Here is an 18,425-nt window from a genome sequence, read left to right as displayed (position 1 = left end):
AACGGTTTAGTGCCCACCTTTGCTTAAATTTTGTTTTCGATCGTAAACTAATGTAGCCTATTGTTTAAAAAGACATACATACAAAGATACCATTTTTTTAACCATAACTAATTTGTTGCGCGAAAAACTAAATTTAAAAACTTAATAACGTTGTTACCTTTCCTTAAATTAATAAGTAAAAAAAGAAACTTTAAAATTGTTCTTAAAAACATATTGACCTACTAAGAGTTATTATAATAAGATAAATTTAAGATAATTCTGTTTATTATAAAGCTATATAAGAATACATTAACGTGCTATTTTTGTAATGGTCGTACCAGAAAATGGTCGTACCAGAAGCATACAAAAGTACATTTACCCAAGATTTAATCACAAAAGCTTATCTTCTGGACTTAAACTTGTGTAAAAATGGGAAGAATTCGGTTATCTACACAAATTGTTCCTAACGGAGAAAAGGTGCCGTCGCTTCGGCATTCAATGCTGTTTAACTGGCGAATTAGCTGATATCCGATATTACAAGAGAGGTTTACTACATCATACGAACCAACACTAAATGGTGGACCTCTTTGTGTTAAATTATACCTACCGTTTTCAAGAACAGGGGGAAAAGAACAAACTAAAAAAAATTTTTTTTAGCTAATTTGAAACAACAAAAGTTAGTATAGTTTTTTTTTAAATAAAATGATTTTTTTTTACTTTCACTTGATATCAGCAGTTTGCATGATATTAAGAAAAGTTTTAAAAATGTGCAAAAATCGTTTACTCAGAAAAAATGAGATACTAACCAGGGGCACAACTGGCTGATCTAACTCGTCCACATCTTTCATTCAAAACATCAAAATTTGAATAGGTTGTATTTTCTCCACCAATGCAAAAGTCAAACAAACATGACTAAAAAACAGACAGTTTTTGTAAATTAAAATACCTTAAAAAACGCAGTGGCAATTGCATTATTAATTTATAATATTTCATAGGTTACCTCGTACAAAAACTCCCAATATTCTACTCCAATTTCTTCTCGACAAATTGTTGCGCAGGGACTCTGGTACACAGAACAAAATTGTAATCCAACATCCGAGTCTACACAAATCGGGGGGTCCTCAGGTGTGAACAGACAAGAACTGAAACAATAAATAAAAAACAATGTTTAAAATAGAAAAATAAGAATAATAAAGTATACCAACCTTTTGTAGAGTACACAATACACCTGCTTTTGATCAAGCCAATAACATACTGGCATTATCTCAGCAAAAACACCACAATATAGATTTAAACAGCATTAGAAAAAAAATCTTGCTTTTAAATTTTACAGACAAAAGGCTTACCCTGGAACAAGGTAACTGTTTCCAAACACATTCAGATCTAAGGCTATTAAATTTGATCCTTTTACTTTCCAATCATCACTCGGATCAAAATTAAAGAAGCCACATAAACCTGTTAGAATATATATTGCATAAAATTGCCCAAAGTCATTATAGTTCACTTTATTTAATAAGCAAACATGTGAACAGTTAAACCCTAACCTTCTACACAGTCAGCATAAATGGTTGGCAAAGACACATAAATACTTGATCGAAACCATCGAATTTCTAAACCAAATGGAGTGATGATTGTAACACTTCCACTGTTTTGATGTATTGCCAAACCTCCAGTTGTATATGGTATAGAAATAACGCTGTTATTTACCTGTAAATTAATTCGTTTTTTAATTTTTGTTAATAATCTTTAAAGAATTTCACATTTGGTTTACAAAAAGTTACCATTGGAACGTGACTCTGATCGACAAAAATCTGAATCCCAGAATATTCAACAAAAAGTGCTTCCACGTAAGAAACGCCCGTATTCCCATATCTGTGTACATTTCTAGTCTGTTTAAAAAAATGATACTCAGAATTTATAAACTGTTAGTCCCTTAAGTAAAACAATTAATATTTACCAGAATACGAAACTGAGAATTAGTGCAACTTGAGTTACTATTAATAGTTGTAACTAGCTCGTAGAGACAACCACCCTGAAAGTGATGGAATCCACCATCAAATGTCCTGTAATGAGGATCACCACTCGCAGTGCAATACACAAATGATACTGAAATTATTAAACGACAAATAAAGTTAGAGAACTAGAAATTAACTGCTTGATAGATCAGTAAATCTATAACATTACCAGGTTAACACTATAAAATAAAACAAAAACTAAAAATTAAATAAATATGCTAATAGCTTAGAATTGCTTGGTAACCTTATCATACTTATAATAGTTTTGATTGCTACTATTTTTTAGTTCAAATTTTAGCTAGTTAATTGTGAAGTTTTTAAAACTGTTTTTGATTTAAATACTTAAATCAAGTTTTTATATTAAATTAAGATTTTTACTTTCTTCACAGAATGCATCTATCGGTGCAAAGAAACCATCATCTTGGCATACTATGTTGTTTAACTCTCCAACTAATTGATATCCATTATCACAGAAGACATTTACAACTTCAATAACCCCAATGGTGTAAGGTGGTAATCCTACTCTTATATCAAAACCTCCATTTTCAAGTATAGGTAGTTCATTGCACACTAAATAAAACAATTTTAAATTACCCAAGATTTTTTTATCGGAAAATACCCTTTTTTAAACTTAACTTTTTTTTCATAAAAATAGAGTCTTATACTTATAATTTCTTCACAGAATGCATCTATTGGGGCAAAGTTTCCATCATCTTGGCATTCAATGCTGTTTAACTCTCCTACTAATTCAAATCCAAATTCACAAAAAGGCCTAAATACAGGAATAATGCCGACTTCAAAAGGTGGTCCATCTACCCTAACGGCGAAACCTCCATTAACCAGCACAGGCAATTCAGTGCACTCTAAATATAAAATTAAAGTTACAAAAGGTTTTTTACTGAAAATAACAATTTTTAAACCAGTACCATCAAAAATTGAATATATTTTCATAAAAAAAAATATTTTACCTATGACTTCCTCACAGAATGCATCTATTGGGGCAAAATTCCCATCATCTTGGCATTCAATACTGTTTAACTCTCCAATTAATTCAAACCCAGTATCACAAAAAGGCATAACTACAGGAACTAGGCCGACTTCATAAGGTCCTTCAGTTAAAATGCTAAAATCTCCATTTTCAAGCACAGGCAATTCTGTGCACTCTAAATATAAAAATTATATTACATATAAAAGAACAAATTTTTAAATTTAAAAGAAATAAAGTTTGACAAAATTTTACTAATACCAATGATTTTCACGCAAATTTCATCCAGTATAGGGGCAAAATTGCCAATTTTTTTAAAAAATTTCTTACAAGAACATAAAAAGCTTATTTATGTAACAGACAGTGAATTTACCTATTTCTTCACAGAATGCATTTAAAAGAGCAAAAGTTCCATCAATTTGACATTCAATATTGTTTAGCTCTCCAACTAATTGATATCCGAAATCACAGAAAACCATTGTTACACCAATAACACCAGCGCTATAGGGAGGCCCTTCTACATCTACAGCGTAACCCCCATTCTCCAGTACTGGTGGATAGGAACACACTAAATTTAAAAATTAAACATTTAAAATTAAAAAAAAAACATAAAAGTCATTACTTTTTACTGCTGTGTTTAAGTAGAATTTGTTATAAGTGTGGCTGAACAGGTTTTATATTATGCCGATATATTAAAATTACCTTTGGGGCATGTTTCATATCCATTGTACTCACATTCTTCTATTAAAGAACATAAATTAGAATAATCAAAGAGTTCCTCCAAAGCACAAGCATCATACTGACAAGACTAAATATGAAAAAAAATAATTTTAAAAATGAAATAACAGACACTAGATTATTTATGTGTAAGAAATATTAAGTAAACCATCCTTAACATTTTTTACTCACAGTGTAGTAGAATTGTATGTCAACTGTAGCTGCACAATCTGCAAAGCAATCATCTAAGATTGGTGAACAAATTTGATTAATTTCATCAGTGTTTTCACAAGGTTCAGAAACCACAAATAGACAGGGACTTCAAAAGAAAAAAAAATTAAAACTGGTATGAGACTTTTGTTAATACACTAAATTTTTAATAAAAAAAAATTTAAAAATACCTATACAATTGCAACTTGATATAATTAGCATTATTTTTACTTTGATAAAGATATAATAAAACTCAATAAAGTTGTGTGTAAAAAATTTTGAAATAACACAGGCTCTGAAATATTTACATTGGTCCAACTAGATAACTATTGCCAAATTCATTTACTGAAGCAGCAACTATGTTAGTGTCTTTAACTTGAAAGTCGTTCATTGGATTAAAGTCAAAAAATCCACATAAACCTAAAAAAATAAATTAATTAAAAACAACTCATTGTCAGTAATTATTATAAAAAATTCTTTATTCTTTTTTATTTCAATGTTAATTTTATTTAAATTCCTAAAAGTTTAAAATAACGCAAAAAAAATCATTTAAATATTTATACTTTTTAACAATTAAAACTTTTCAAAGATAAAATATTATAGAACTTAAAAAATTTAACTAAAAATGCTAAATCAAAAACAACCAAAACACAAAAAAATATTGAAAATATACCCTCGACACATCCAGCATAAGTGGAAGGAATTGTTACAACAAGGTAATGATTTCCATCCCATCTTACTGTTAGGCCAAATATGGTGTCCACAATAATAAAACGACCATCTCTTCTTATAACTACTACATCATCACTGAACACATCACCAACTGGCAAGATCAAAATTGGGTCACCATTTACCTGATAATAAAGGTAAGTTAACTTTTTAACAACAACAATAAAAAATTGTTATGCATAGGACCCTTTTAATAAGAACTTAAAATAAAGCAATTTTCTTGCCATTTAAATAACAACAAAAATGTTAAACTAAGATAGGTAGATTTTTTAAAAAAAACAAAAAGTGCAAATGATTCTAATATTTAGAAAAATACTAAATAATAATTCATACAAAAATAAACATACCTCAGTAGAGAAAAGTTTATCCAATTTGATTTCATATCCATCAAAGTAAATCAGAACAAAACTCAACCAAGTAACTGTTAAAGATCCCCTGTACTCATTCTGAGTCTAATTTAAAAAAAATAAATAATATGTTTTTTTATTTTTAGTAAAATTGACAAAATTATAAAAATTACATAAAAACTAAGCTACATTTAAAAGGAATTTACCAAAATCGTAATGTTTGGTAATTGACCACACACGGAATTATCCAAAGTGGTGACAAGCTCATAAAGACATGGACCTTGAAAATGGTGAATAACATTGTCAAATGTGTAGTAGTGGGGATCTCCAATCACATAGCATGTCACATCTGCAACCAATAGTTTTTTCAGTTTAAAAATTTGTTAATATAATCACATTATTTAAAAAAAAACTAGGCAGTTAAGCATTACCTAGTACTAGTTAATAATTTAAATATAAAAAATATATTTAAATAAATGTTTACTGATAAAAATTATTTGTTACTATAATAATGGTTATGAGAATAGTAACTTTGTCTTATATTCTACAAATTTAATAAAAAATACAATTACCAGTAATGGCCACAGTGTGATTAGTTACATCAGCAGTGGTAGTATATCCTGTTGTAGTAGTTATATCTGGTGTAGTGGTTGATATTTCTGGTGTAGTGGTTGATATTTCTGGTGTAGTGGTTGTTATATCTGGTGTCGTGGTTGATATTTCTGGTGTTGTGGTTGATATTTCTGGTGTTGTGGTTGTTGTATCTGTTGCAGTGGTTGTTGTTTCTTGTGTTGTAGTTACTATCATTGTTGTTGTTGTTGTTGATATGTCACTAAAACAACCTAAAAATTAATTTAACAAACATTTTAAATCTAAAATTAGATAGAAAAGGTTTAATATTCACAAAAACCTTTTTTTTAAGATTAAATTTCAACCCATAATTTAGGAATTTAAAAGATTGTTCAAAGAACTACTTAAAAAACATTACATTAAAAGTTTAAAATCAAAATCTTACCAAGTGGACAGCAAAATCTGATCTTATAATCAGAGCACACTTGTTCTTTGGTATTTACACATTTAAACCCTTTCTGTAGACTTAAATGGACATTTTCCCCAGACAGAGAGTAGTGATCACCGTTAAACAGCCTGACGTCGATGGCAGATGGATATGGGCAAATTTCTGGGTGAAGTTTTCGAATATCTGTCAGGGTTTCAAAATCACCTTCCTTATTGGGAGTGTCAATGTTAAAATATTCACTCCATTCACCATTTTCACATTCACATGGCACTTCTGTTAATTTAAAACAAATGTTAGTTAGTATAATATACAAATTTTTTTGTATATATCTTTATCCTTGATGTGGTAAGGTCAAATGCACACCCTAAACATAGAGTAACTTCAATTACTCCGACCCAGTCTTGAGTTGTCTGTGGCAGTTTGGGATGTTATAGATTATAATTGCCCAATAATTCTGCTACTGATTAAGTTCAGGCTTAACAGGAGTTCATATCGTTTATAGCACCTTACTCAAGGGTGCTACAGCATGAGAGCTGTGGGGATTGAACCCACGACCTTATGTGGTGTAGCAAGTGTTCTTGCCACTACACTTAGCTGCTGCCAGTTAATATTACTTTAAGCCTTTTTAGCACTTGTCAATCAAACTTAGTAGGACCAAAATGGCTTTCTGCAGTATAATTTTTCTTTAAACAACAGTAAAATAAAAATTTAATTTATTTTTAAGTTTATTTTCTTACCAACTGGACAACAGAATGCAACTTCATAATCATCACATTTTTGCCCGACATTGTCACATGATAACCCATGCTCATTTGAAACTGTTAAAATCTGGGCTTGTTTTTGATAAGAAGTTTGTGACTTTACTGTTCGTGCCACAATACCGCTCGGATATTTACAGATCGACTCCGGGTAGTCTCTGTGAAGAAGAGAAAGGGTTTCATAATCTCCTTTCTCTGTTGGGTCATCCCGATCAAAAAATTCTGTCCATTCTCCAAAACATTCAACTTCTGGTTCATCTGAAAAATTTAACATTTGTTAAAAGTGGAAAATTTTGGATAACTCTTTACAAAAATACAATTATTTTTATATCGAGAAAATAGAATAGGCTATCAATTTTTAAACACAATTCATAAATTCAAAAATAAAAAAAATCTTTAAAATTAAAAAAGAGTTGAAATAGACTTTACATTTTAGGATGAGTAATATTCAGGATATAAATTTAAATGTAATTTATGTTTCTTTAACACAATACACAGCTGGGGAAATCCTATTTAACAATAACATAAGCAGCACAATTGTTTGCTATACACACAAACATCCTAATTTAAACAAAGACTAAGTTTGATGGACATTTCCTAATGAATAAAACATCCTATTATTCAATTCCTGTTTTTCCTTGGTAAACAGGAAAACAGATTTAGGAACAATATATCAAATTAACCCAATAGGAAACATTTCAACTATTTACCCCCTACTTAATTATTTAAATTCATAAAATCTAATACCTTAATTTTAACATTTTTTTAAAGGTGTTATAAAAATAAACATGAATCAATTTTACCTTGAGGACAACAAAACCGAACTTCGTAATCTAAACATGTTTGCCCGACATTTTTACAACTAAAACCATCAATCGTATTAATTGTCACTTTCTGTCCAGCACTCAAGTAAGGTTCACATGTTCCAACAACTCTTGCATCCAGAGAGATTGGGAACTCACAAATCTGCTCCCTGTAGTCCTCCCGAAGGCTCTTTAAAGTCTCCCAATCTCCAAGGCCGTCAGGATCGTCTTGATCAAAATAACCAGTCCAATATCCTCCATAACAAATTGGTTCTTTGCCTAAACAATAAAAATGAACTTGATTTCAAAATAATAAATTAACAAAAACATAAAATTAATTTACATACAAATAAAATATTGTACATACGTTTAAATTTTTACAATAACCAAATAAAAAAATATAAATTGATGCACCCCTTTTTGTTAGTTACTTTTTATTTAAAACACCCCCCAAAAATGTGTAATAATTTTCTAACTACAATACTTTATTAAAATTTCCAATGTGAAAACTTACGTTTAGGACAACAAAACCTGACTTCATAATCCAAACATCTTTGTCGTCCAACATTTAAACAAACCAAACCATGATCAGGTGAAATCGTCACCTTCTGACCAGATGTTGTATAATGTTTCTGCGTGGTTGCAACCCGAGCATCAATAGCAGTTGGATTGGCACAAATTTGTTCAGGATATTGATGTCGTAGGAGCGGTAACGTTTCACAGTCACAATCCCCGTCTGGTGAATCACAATTTAACCATCGGGTCCATTCGCCATATTTGCATTCATCAAATGGCTCTAAAAGTTAAAATATTTTTTATGTGAAATTAACTCTTACTATTAATGTGTAAAAGACAAAGGCAAAATGGACTTTTAAAAAACACAAAAAATTGACATGTTTAAATGAAAAATGTTAATTTAAAATAATATTTATAATAATTTAAATTACTTGGAGGACAGCAAAATTGAACTTCATAATCTGCACAATTTCCCTCATATGTGTTGGTACAAGAAAACCCATGTTTTATGCTTATTTCAATTAAACCTGGGTCATCGAACTGAGCCAAATCTTGGGTTTCAATATTTCTTGCTCTAACAGCTTGTGGGTTCTCACAAATTTCTTCTGGGTATTCACGAAAATAATGTTTCAAGGTCTCAAAATCACCCAACTGGGTTGGATCATCTCGGTCATAAAATTCTGTCCACTCACAATTTTCAACTGGTACTAAAAATATATATTTTTAACATTTTAAAATATATTTTGAACACAAGTGAAGTATAATGTAATTAACTTATTTTTACAGTTTAAAAAAAAAATTTAAAAATTAAATGTTCCTTCTGCATTTTTAATGTTGTAAATACTTTAATAGTAATCAAGAAAAAAAATATGATAAGGTTATAACAAAAAAAGATATTAAAAAGTATTTACTTGCACTAATACTGTTTATGCATATTTCCACACACAACAACAAAGCTAAAATCTTCATAACTGAATTCAGCTTAGAGGTAATAATATCACACAAACTACTAAACTAAATTTATTAAAAGTACTATTAATTTTATTAACCTATGATTAAAACATATTTTCAAATAACTAATAATCAACAATTAACTTAAATAGATTGTAGAAGCCTAAACGTACTGTAGTGCATAGTTTAACAATATATTAACAGGGATATAAGATATACCTTTTTATATGAAGACAATCCAGCATGGAAGGAAGACAGTCAATTGTAATTCAGTGATTCAGAATTATCACATTGTTGTGAGGATACATCTGTTTTGCATTAAGGCAAAATGTTGTTATTCATTTACATGCCTAAATAAAACAATTGTTAATAAGGGGAAGCTTAACAAACAGTAAATAAGTACAATACTATCCGAATATGAATAAATACTCAAATATGTTAATCTAGATTTAATATTTATTAATGTATTTATTTACCTGATGACTTAAATGTTTTTAGATCAAAAAACGTTTCAATAAAACCATTTCCTTTTGACTTAATAAAAAGAGATAAATAGTATATAATTAACATAAAGAGGTATGAATAAACAACATTCAATGTAAAAAATAAACCACAAGATAAAAAAACAAATTCTATCAGTCTATTTGGATTCTACATCCATTTTTTTTCAAATTTTAATGTTGTTCAACGACAAGGCAATTAAATCTATCACTTAAATATTTTTTAGATATTTACTTTTGATTTTATACTAAACAATATGTTAAAATGATTTTTTTAAAACTAAAACTATAGACTTTTTTATAGGTAATATAAAGTAATTAAACACTGAATTAGACTTGGGGATTTTATTTTAACTAAAATTTCATTGTGCAATAATTCCAACTACTACATAACCACACCAAAACTAATTATTCTTGAAGATTAACTGCTTCATCACTTTCTACATCCCAGCATCCTACATTTGATAAACAAATAAAAAAATTGCACAAATTTTACATTTGCTAAAAATTAATTTAACAAACATTTTAAGCTTTAAATTACTTACAAAAAAGTTTATATTCAGAAAAACTATTTCCTTGAGATTAAATATTAACTAATAGTTTAAGCATTTAAAATATTTTTTTATAAAAGTTAAAACCAAAGTACTTATCTTACCAAGTGGACAGCAAAATCTGATCTTATAATCAGAGCACATTTGTTCTTTGGTATTTACACATTTAAAGCCTTTCTGTAGACTTAAATGGACATTTTCCCCTGACAGAGAGTAGTGATCACCGTTAAACAGCCTGACGTCGATAGCAGATGGATATGGGCAAATTTCTGGGTAAAGTTTTCGAATATCTGTCAGGGTTTCAAAATCACCTTCCTTATTGGGAGTGTCAATGTTAAAATATTCACTCCATTCACCATTTTCGCATTCACAGGGCACCTCTGTTGATTTAAAATACATATTAGTTAGAATAATATTCTAATATTTACACATTTTTTTGGGTAAATATTTTTATTCTAGATGTGAAAAGGCCGAATGCGCAACCTAAACATGGGGTAACAACTGTTACCCCGACCAAATCTTGAGTTGCCTGTAGCAGTTTGGGATATTATAGATTATAATTGCCAGATTATTATGCTGCCGAATAAGTGCTAGCCAAGCAGAAGTTTCTACCGTTTTAAAGCGCCTTACTCAAGTGCGCTACAGCATGAAAGCAGTGGAAATTAAACCAACAACCAGTTAATAGTACTTTAGTCCTTATTTTTTTTACACTTGTCAAGCAAATTAGTAGGACCATGGGGCTTTCTGCTGTATATATTTTCTTTAAACAACAGTAAAATAAAAATTCAACATGAATTGTTCTTAAGTTTATTTTCTTACCAACTGGGCAACAGAATGCAACTTCATAATCATCACATATTTGCCCAACATTATCACATGATAACCCATGCTCATTTGAAACTGTTAAAATCTGGGCTTGTTTTTGATAAGAAGTTTGTGACTTTACTGTTCGCGCCACAATACCGCTTGGATATTTACAGATCGACTCTGGGTAGTCTCTGTGAAGAAGAGAAAGAGTTTCATAATCTCCTTTCTCTGTTGGGTCATCACGGTCGAAAAATTCCGTCCATTCGCCAAAACATTCAACTTCTGGTTCATCTGAAAAATTTACCATTTGTTAAAAGTGGAAAATTTTGGATAACTCTTTACAAAAATACAATTAATTTAGATCGAAAAAATAGAATATCAATTTTCAAACACAATTCATAAATTCAAAAATAAAAAAAATCTTTAAAATTAAAAAAGAGTTGAAATAGACTTCACATTTTAGAATGAGCAATTTTCAGCTAATAAATTTAAATGTAATTTATGTTTCTTTAACACAATAAACAGCTTGGAAAATCCTATTTAACAATAACATAAGCAGCACAATTGTTTGCTATACACAAACATCCTAATTTAAACAAAGACTGAGTTTGATCAACATTTCCTAACGAATAAAACATCCTATTATTCAATTCCTGTTTTTCCTTGGTAAACAGGAAATCAGATTTAAGAACAATATATCGAATTAATCCAATAGGAAACATTTTAACTATTTAACCCCTACTTAATTATTCAAATTCATAAAATCTAATGCCTTAATTTTAACATTTTTAAAGTATAATTTTTAAAGCTGTTATAAAAATAAACATAAATTAATTTTACCTTGAGGACAGCAAAACCGAACTTCGTAATCTAAACATGTTTGCCCGACATTTTTACAACTAAAACCATCGATAGTATTAATTGTCACTTTCTGTCCAGCACTCAAGTAAGGTTCACATGTTCCAACAACTCTTGCATCCAGAGAGATTGGGAACTCACAAATCTGCTCCCTGTAGTCCTCCCGAAGACTCTTTAAAGTCTCCCAATCTCCAAGGCCATCAGGATCGTCTTGATCAAAATAACCAGTCCAATATCCTCCATAACAAATTGGTTCTTTGCCTAAACAAAGAAAATAACCTTAATTTAAAAATAATAAATCATTAAAAAATATAAAATTAATTAACATACGAATAAAATATTGTAAATACGTTTAAATTTTTACTATAAACAAATAAAAAATATAAATTGATTTACCCCTTTTTGTTAGTTACTTTTTATTTAAAACACCCTCCAAAAATGTATAATAATTCTCAATCTACAATACTTTATTAAAACCTAAAATGTGAAAACTTACGTTTGGGACAACAAAACCTGACTTCATAATCCAAACATCTTTGTCGACCAACATTTAAACAAACCAAACCATGATCGGGTGAAATCGTCACCTTTTGACCAGATGTTGTATAATGTTTCTGCGTGGTTGCAACCCGAGCATCAATAGCAGTTGGATTGGCACAAATTTGTTCAGGATATTGATGTCGTAAGAGTGGTAACGTTTCACAGTCACAATCCCCGTCTGGTGAATCACAATTTAACCATCGAGTCCATTTGCCATATTTGCATTCATCAAATGGCTCTAAAAGTTAAAATATTTGGTATGTGAAGTTAAAGACAAAGGAAAAAAAGGAAAGTGAACTTTTAAAACACAAAAAATAGACATGTTTAAATAAAAAATTGTTAATTTCTAATAATATTTTTATACAATAGTTAAATAATTGAAATTACTTGGAGGACAGCAAAACTGAACTTCATAATCTGCACAATTTCCTTCGTACGTGTTGGTACAAGAAAACCCAAGTTTTATGCTTATCTCAATTAAACCGGGGTCATCGAACTGAGCCAAATCTTGGGTTTCAATATTTCTTGCTCTAACAGCTTGTGGGTTCTCACAAATTTCTTCAGGGTATTCTCGAAAAAAATGTTTCAAGGTCTCAAAATCACCCAATTGGGTTGGATCATCTCGGTCATAAAATTCTGTCCACTCACAATTTTCAACGAGTACTGAATAAAAAAAATTTAACTTTATATATTTTGTAAAATATAATATAATTTGATTTACTTTTTTAATTTAATTTATACTATTTTATATTTATAAAAATCAATTAAAATGTTTCTACTGATTTTTAAACATATATAAAGTAAATAATATGGCAATATAAGAAATTATTTAAAATATTTAAGAAATAAGCAAAATGGATTTACTTGCACTAATCTTGTTAATGCATATTCCCACACAGTACAACAAAGCTAAAAACTTCATGACTGAATTTAGCTTAGACACAAATAAAATAACACAACACCCTATACTAAACTAAATATAATAATGGTAAAATTAATTCTATGAATTTCTAATTAAAACATTTAATTTATATCCTACAATTCATTAAAATTAATTAGTGTAAGCCTTAACTAACTTAACTGTTGCATACTTTAACAATATATTAACAGGGATATAAGATATACCTTTTTATATGAAGACAATCCAGCATGGAAGGAAGACAGTCAATTGTAATTTAGTGATTCAGAATGCTTACATTGTTGTGAGGATACATCTGTTTTGCATTAAGGCAAAATGTTGTTATTCATTTGCATGCCTAAATAAAACAATTGTTAATAAAGGGAAGCTTAACAAGAAGTTAATAAATACAATACTATCCGAATATGAATTATATATCTACCAAACTGCCAGATAATAAAAAAACAACTCTAATCTGGCTATTTAGACTTAACTTTCTTAAAAAATTTTCTTTTATTAAAAACTCTTTTTATCCTTGTCCTTGAATTTTACTAGGCAATACATATAAATGCAACTTCTAAAAACTGAAACTATAGGCTTTTTTATTGTTAATATAAAGTAATTAAACACTAATTTAGATATGGGCATTTTTATTTCAAGTAAAACTTCATTGTGCAATAATTCCAACTACTACTTAACCACACCAAAACTAATTATTCTTGAAGATAATTGCTTCATCATTTTCTATGGCCCAGCACCCTACGTTTGATAAACAAATAAAAAAAATTGCACAAATTTTCTAGAAATGTTTTTTTGATGACATCAGGCACCGGATTTATAATTCTTGTTTAGTTTCTTCATCTTCTACTTTTTCTTTTACCTCTTCTTTTTTCTCCGGTTCTTCCGTTGTTTCAGTTTTATCGACTAGATTAAAAAAGCAAAATATTAGTTATATTCTATTCTTAACATAACAGGAATTAACAGTTAATAATATTTATCTTAATGTGACAGATAAACATCATTTTCAGCTAAACAAAATAATATGTTATTTATTAACATAATGCTTGCAAAACATAATATTACTGCAAAAAAATAAAAGTTCATTGGCAAGTCAAATATTTTTGTAAATATTGTGTATGTTAGTTTTTAAATACTGCATATAAGCTACTGTTACAGAAAATAAAAATGTTGTACAGAAATGCGATAATTTACACAGTGAAACATTTTTAAATGTTAGTATTTTGATATGAAGAAAATTACAACTGAAATATATCAAAAATAAAAAAATATTATGGCTAGATATATAATTGAAGTTACCAAATTACTAAAAGCTAGTTAATAAGCATTAGTATACAATTGTAAAGCTCAATTACAATGTAGATAAAACAAATGTTTAAATTTTTGATTTAAAATTCGTTATGTCCTTGTTTAGCAGTATATGATCGCATAAAACTGTGGGCTATTTGTTCAGTTTTATCCGATGCCCACCACAGAGCTGTCAGAAAAAGTGAGAAAAAAAACAGTAAACCCCAAACCAAGCTACCCTTTGATGCGGCAGTGCCGATCAAGCAAATAACTACAGCCACTACGAGTCTCATAATATCGTCATCACTAAGAGTATCGTCTTCTAGGTCTAATGAATCATCGTTCATGATATCATTTTTGCTACATTTTTCCGAGTTATTTTCGCAATATTCACCCTCGTCGTCCTTCTTTTCATCAGCAGGTGGCGCTTCGACCTTAGGTTCGTCCTTCTTTGCTCGATGAGGGAGATATCGAGAATATATTGCGGGGTCAGGTTGGCATTGTCCCGAAACAGGATCACGTCTGAAGAAGCGGGCACACTCGCATTTGTAATGACCTGGGGTGTTAACGCAGACTTCGTACATGCCGAGACAGATTGCTCCACTTGCGCATTCGTCAATGTCTAATTAAATATCCAAGTTCAATCAGTGTCCAAAATTTCATTAACAAATTTTTTAATTGATTTTAATGTGATTTGTTACAATTAAATTACCATTTAATTAAATCAACAAATTACAGAAAATGATTAAAACTACTCTACATAACTACCATGCATAATTCAGTTCACTAAGTTTTATGTTTTAAAAAAATATTTATAAACTGGTATATTGTGATTAAGTTTTACTATATAAATAATACATATTATTAGTAAACATAACAAAATATATACATTTTGCAAAGCTACAGTGTACTGTTATAGTAGTTTAATGTAATACACTTTGTGAAATGTGGTAAATAAATCCCAATTAAATTCCCAATTCTAATAATGTCAAAAATAGGATATTAAATTATGATAAATGATGACCCAACATGAATTAAAATTTTTGATTCAAAACCCTATTCAATTTACCAAAATGATAACCCATATGAAAATTATGCTAACATGACTTTAATATAACCTTGACAATAATATGGAATTCTCATAATGGAGCCCTGAGTACAGTTGAAACAATGGGAAAAATGAGGACCAAAACAGGAAAAACATAAAGGATTACAATCTGTAAAATTCATAATGAATTCATTATGAGTTAATTTAATTTTGCTAAAATGAACCTTGGCAAATAAAAGGGTGTCTCATGATAGCACCCTGTGCACATGCAAAACAGTTTGCGTTTGAAGGTCCGTAACACTTTTCACACATAGGATGACACTTCCATTCTAAGGTGGTTCAATACAGTTATAATAAAAACGACAATAAGCACAAAAACAGTATAAAAAATTTACAATATGAAATATCACACCATGCAAAAAAAATACATTATTTATAATAGACATTTAATTTTAGGTAGTTGAGTAAACATTACAATTACATGCAGTATATATAACAAGATATATCGTATTGCAATAAAAATAACAAGTTTAAATATACAAATATCCTTAAAAAATAGAATAATTTTGTTACAATTTAAAATTAATTTACATACCTTCACATTTATAAGAACCTTCGGTGTTTGCGCAATATTGACCTACAGGGCACAAATCTCTTTGTTGAACACATTCGTTGATGTCAACACAAGTCATTGGTTTATCTTCTTCTCCATGCTCTTCTCTGTATCCATCTTTACAGGTGGAGCACTCTGTTTCGTTTGCTCCTGTGCATGTCTGGCAAGTATCGTGACATACTGAAAAAAAATTGAAAAATATTTTTCTAAAAATAATACTATTATTCGTGAGTTGTTTTATTTTAATTTTACTTATTTGTTTTTATTCGAATTTTTTGAATTACTATGTTTTACTTACAAGTACAAAGAGTGTATGTATCGTTGGAGAAAGCTTTAAAATAACGGTCAGCACATTCATTACAAAGTTCTCCGGTATAACCAGCATCACAAACACATTTTCCTGAACCTGCTTTGTCACCAGCACCCTAAATTAATATTTAAAAAATTTAAAATTTATTTTTTTATACAATTCATAATATTTAACAATAAAAAATCCTTTTGACCAGAAAATGATTAGATAAAGTTGTAATTGTTAATAAGTTGATGAACAAAAATCAATAATTTAAGAGGTACTTCATGTGTTGTAAGTACTACATCCTGTTCCATATTAAAATAAAATTTCGGACATCATAAATTGAAACAATTCCATTTTGAGGTTAAATTAGTAAAAATTGGAAATTAGATAAAAAACATCAAACAATTTTTGTTACAAGGGGTAGATCATAAAATATGATATTAAAAAAATGAAAAACAAATAATTGACTGATTTCTTTATTTTTCTTTTTTTAAATTTAATTTTGGTATAATTTAGAAAAATTAGTTAAAACTAACCTCACATGAACCATGTCCAAAACAAATTTCATCTGATTCTCCTTTTGGACAATCTAAAAAAAAAGAAAAAAAAATGTAAATTAGTAACAGTTACACCTTTATGTATAAACATATTAAAATACAAGCAATTTTAGGTGATACTAAATTATTTCGATTTTTTTTTTAATTTGTTTTCTTTTTTCTTACCAGCACAATCTTCACCAAATTTATTGTCTGTACAACAAACTGCAGCTTTTTCAATACAAAGATAATCATGGAGTGGTTTATCATCTTGCCTAAAAATAATTATAAATAAAATTATCTGTAATTTAAAATTAAATTGACACATAATATCAGTTGATATAAGACAATAGAATAAATACCAAAATGAATATAATTCTTTTCAGAAATTTAAAAAATGCAATTTATTAACTTAGTAAAAGACTTTTTATTGTAAAACAAAAATTAATTGAACCTTTTAATTAAATCTAGAAGAAACTAAATTGAAAATACTTACATTGTTTTGTACCATGTTTCAATTGTTTCATCATTTTCCTCTAAGACTTTATTGCACTGAAAATTATCTTTGGGGCAAGCATGTTCTAATATTTCAACCAATCGTGTTTCGCTCGTTTTAAATTTCAAATTTTTTTTCTCCTCCCAAGCAACATCTCCACCCTCAAAGTTTTTGTTTTTAGATCGATCTAAACCCTGAAAACAAAATTTTAAATAAAGTCTTTTGGGTCCTCAATAATAAAATAAATTTTTACAATAATTTAAGAACCTTAGTTTTAACTTTATTCTTTTTTTTAACAATAATTTAAAGACAGTTAAATGCTAAATTTCTTTTTTAAACTGCTTAATCTATTTTCCTTTTAATTATTGATTAGATAATTACCTTTAAAATTCCATCAACCAAATCCTTGCAACCTTCGCAAGCTGTTTTGGCTTCAATAACAGTTGACATAATGGCAATGATGGGTAATATAAAAAGTAATTTATTACAATGATTAAAATTCATGATGATTGTAATATTAATAAACTAGACCTATATATATTATTTACAAATGTATAAAATCTAAAAATATGTAAGAAATGTAAGCCATATTTATTTAAATTATGTTTTAGCTCTTTATTTCTACATGTTATAACATTTACGTATTATTGTTTGACAGTTTGAGTGTTCTTACTATCTTAAATAGCTTAAAGCCTTAGACTTGAACAAATTGCGTTAATACTACAATAGTTTTATCTTAATTAAATGCGTAATTATGTATTTTTTATGCTGCCTTGTTTGAAAAGGCTGCAAACAATAACAAAAACCTTGCATTTTGCTTTTCTTTCATTAAAAATTGATGTTTCAATAACACGTTTACAAAAAAATCGATGACAATTTGTTTGGTTGAGTCAGCGTAACAACATAATCACTCGGCCGTTACGTGACTAGACATATTTTAATCAGACAAA

The 18,425-nt window shown here is 28.8% G+C and overlaps 3 protein-coding genes across 6 annotated transcripts; all 3 read right to left on the bottom strand.

Moving 5' to 3' along the window:
* Positions 1-299: 299 nt before the first annotated feature.
* On the bottom strand, positions 300-9,389 carry LOC145752084 (uncharacterized). Its single transcript, XM_082568290.1, has 25 exons — positions 9,248-9,389; positions 8,989-9,091; positions 8,509-8,784; positions 8,076-8,357; positions 7,562-7,840; positions 6,738-7,016; positions 5,998-6,273; positions 5,555-5,824; positions 5,189-5,331; positions 4,983-5,087; positions 4,580-4,760; positions 4,215-4,326; positions 3,889-4,015; positions 3,682-3,787; positions 3,353-3,547; positions 2,963-3,157; positions 2,660-2,857; positions 2,373-2,564; positions 1,937-2,085; positions 1,761-1,868; positions 1,524-1,686; positions 1,326-1,434; positions 980-1,121; positions 786-891; positions 300-616 (listed from the first exon to the last, which is right to left on the bottom strand). Exons 2-25 carry the CDS (start codon positions 9,044-9,046, stop codon positions 393-395), a joined length of 4,275 nt encoding a protein of 1,424 aa, XP_082424416.1. The 5' UTR covers positions 9,047-9,091; positions 9,248-9,389; the 3' UTR covers positions 300-392.
* Positions 9,390-9,866: 477 nt separating this feature from the next.
* On the bottom strand, positions 9,867-13,206 carry LOC145753317 (mucin-5AC-like). The gene is made up of 7 exons (XM_082569726.1): positions 13,149-13,206; positions 12,672-12,947; positions 12,241-12,522; positions 11,727-12,005; positions 10,899-11,177; positions 10,184-10,459; positions 9,867-9,983 (listed from the first exon to the last, which is right to left on the bottom strand). Exons 1-7 carry the CDS (start codon positions 13,204-13,206, stop codon positions 9,937-9,939), a joined length of 1,497 nt encoding a protein of 498 aa, XP_082425852.1. The 3' UTR covers positions 9,867-9,936.
* A 595-nt stretch (positions 13,207-13,801) lies between these two features.
* LOC145752065 (cysteine-rich with EGF-like domain protein 2-A) lies at positions 13,802-18,032 on the bottom strand. 4 transcript variants are annotated; one of them, XM_082568265.1, is made up of 9 exons: positions 17,857-18,032; positions 17,476-17,669; positions 17,166-17,254; positions 16,980-17,032; positions 16,447-16,573; positions 16,131-16,328; positions 15,760-15,864; positions 14,882-15,109; positions 13,802-14,106 (listed from the first exon to the last, which is right to left on the bottom strand). In XM_082568265.1, exons 1-9 carry the CDS (start codon positions 17,977-17,979, stop codon positions 14,018-14,020), a joined length of 1,206 nt encoding a protein of 401 aa, XP_082424391.1. In that variant the 5' UTR covers positions 17,980-18,032; the 3' UTR covers positions 13,802-14,017. The 4 variants fall into 4 exon arrangements, with proteins under 4 accessions (XP_082424391.1, XP_082424389.1, XP_082424390.1 ...); XM_082568263.1 differs by lacking the exons at positions 13,802-14,106; positions 15,760-15,864 and adding an exon at positions 15,606-15,704 and having other exon boundaries at positions 14,325-15,109; XM_082568262.1 differs by lacking the exon at positions 13,802-14,106 and having other exon boundaries at positions 14,329-15,109.
* Between the last annotated feature and the right edge of the window lie 393 nt (positions 18,033-18,425).

Source organism: Corella eumyota, chromosome 5, assembly GCF_963082875.1.
Source record: "Corella eumyota chromosome 5, kaCorEumy4.1, whole genome shotgun sequence".
NCBI classification, from domain to species: Eukaryota; Metazoa; Chordata; class Ascidiacea; order Phlebobranchia; family Corellidae; genus Corella; species Corella eumyota.
The sequence above is the reverse complement of the archived record's forward strand: the minus strand, read 5'-3'. Positions and strand labels throughout refer to the sequence as shown.

What these genes read in the sequence shown, in the direction of transcription:
- LOC145752084 (XM_082568290.1), bottom strand. Translation starts at nt 9,046, where the DNA reads ATGAAGATTTTAGCTTTGTTGTTGTGTGTGGAAATATGCATAAACAGT. An exon ending in TCGGTTTTGTTGTCCTCAAG is followed by an intron (nt 7,017 to 7,561) that starts GTAAAATTGATT and finishes TAAATTTTTCAG; the next exon opens with ATGAACCAGAAGTTGAATGT. An exon ending in ATAAACTTTTCTCTACTGAG is followed by an intron (nt 4,761 to 4,982) that starts GTATGTTTATTT and finishes CTTTATTATCAG; the next exon opens with GTAAATGGTGACCCAATTTT.
- LOC145753317 (XM_082569726.1), bottom strand. Translation starts at nt 13,206, where the DNA reads ATGAAGTTTTTAGCTTTGTTGTACTGTGTGGGAATATGCATTAACAAG. An exon ending in TCGGTTTTGCTGTCCTCAAG is followed by an intron (nt 11,178 to 11,726) that starts GTAAAATTAATT and finishes TAAATTTTTCAG; the next exon opens with ATGAACCAGAAGTTGAATGT. An exon ending in CAGATTTTGCTGTCCACTTG is followed by an intron (nt 9,984 to 10,183) that starts GTAAGATAAGTA and finishes TATCAAATGTAG; the next exon opens with GATGCTGGGATGTAGAAAGT.
- LOC145752065 (XM_082568262.1), bottom strand. Translation starts at nt 17,979, where the DNA reads ATGAATTTTAATCATTGTAATAAATTACTTTTTATATTACCCATCATT. An exon ending in GAAACATGGTACAAAACAAT is followed by an intron (nt 17,255 to 17,475) that starts GTAAGTATTTTC and finishes AATTATTTTTAG; the next exon opens with GCAAGATGATAAACCACTCC. An exon ending in TTGGACATGGTTCATGTGAG is followed by an intron (nt 16,574 to 16,979) that starts GTTAGTTTTAAC and finishes ATATTAATTTAG; the next exon opens with GGTGCTGGTGACAAAGCAGG.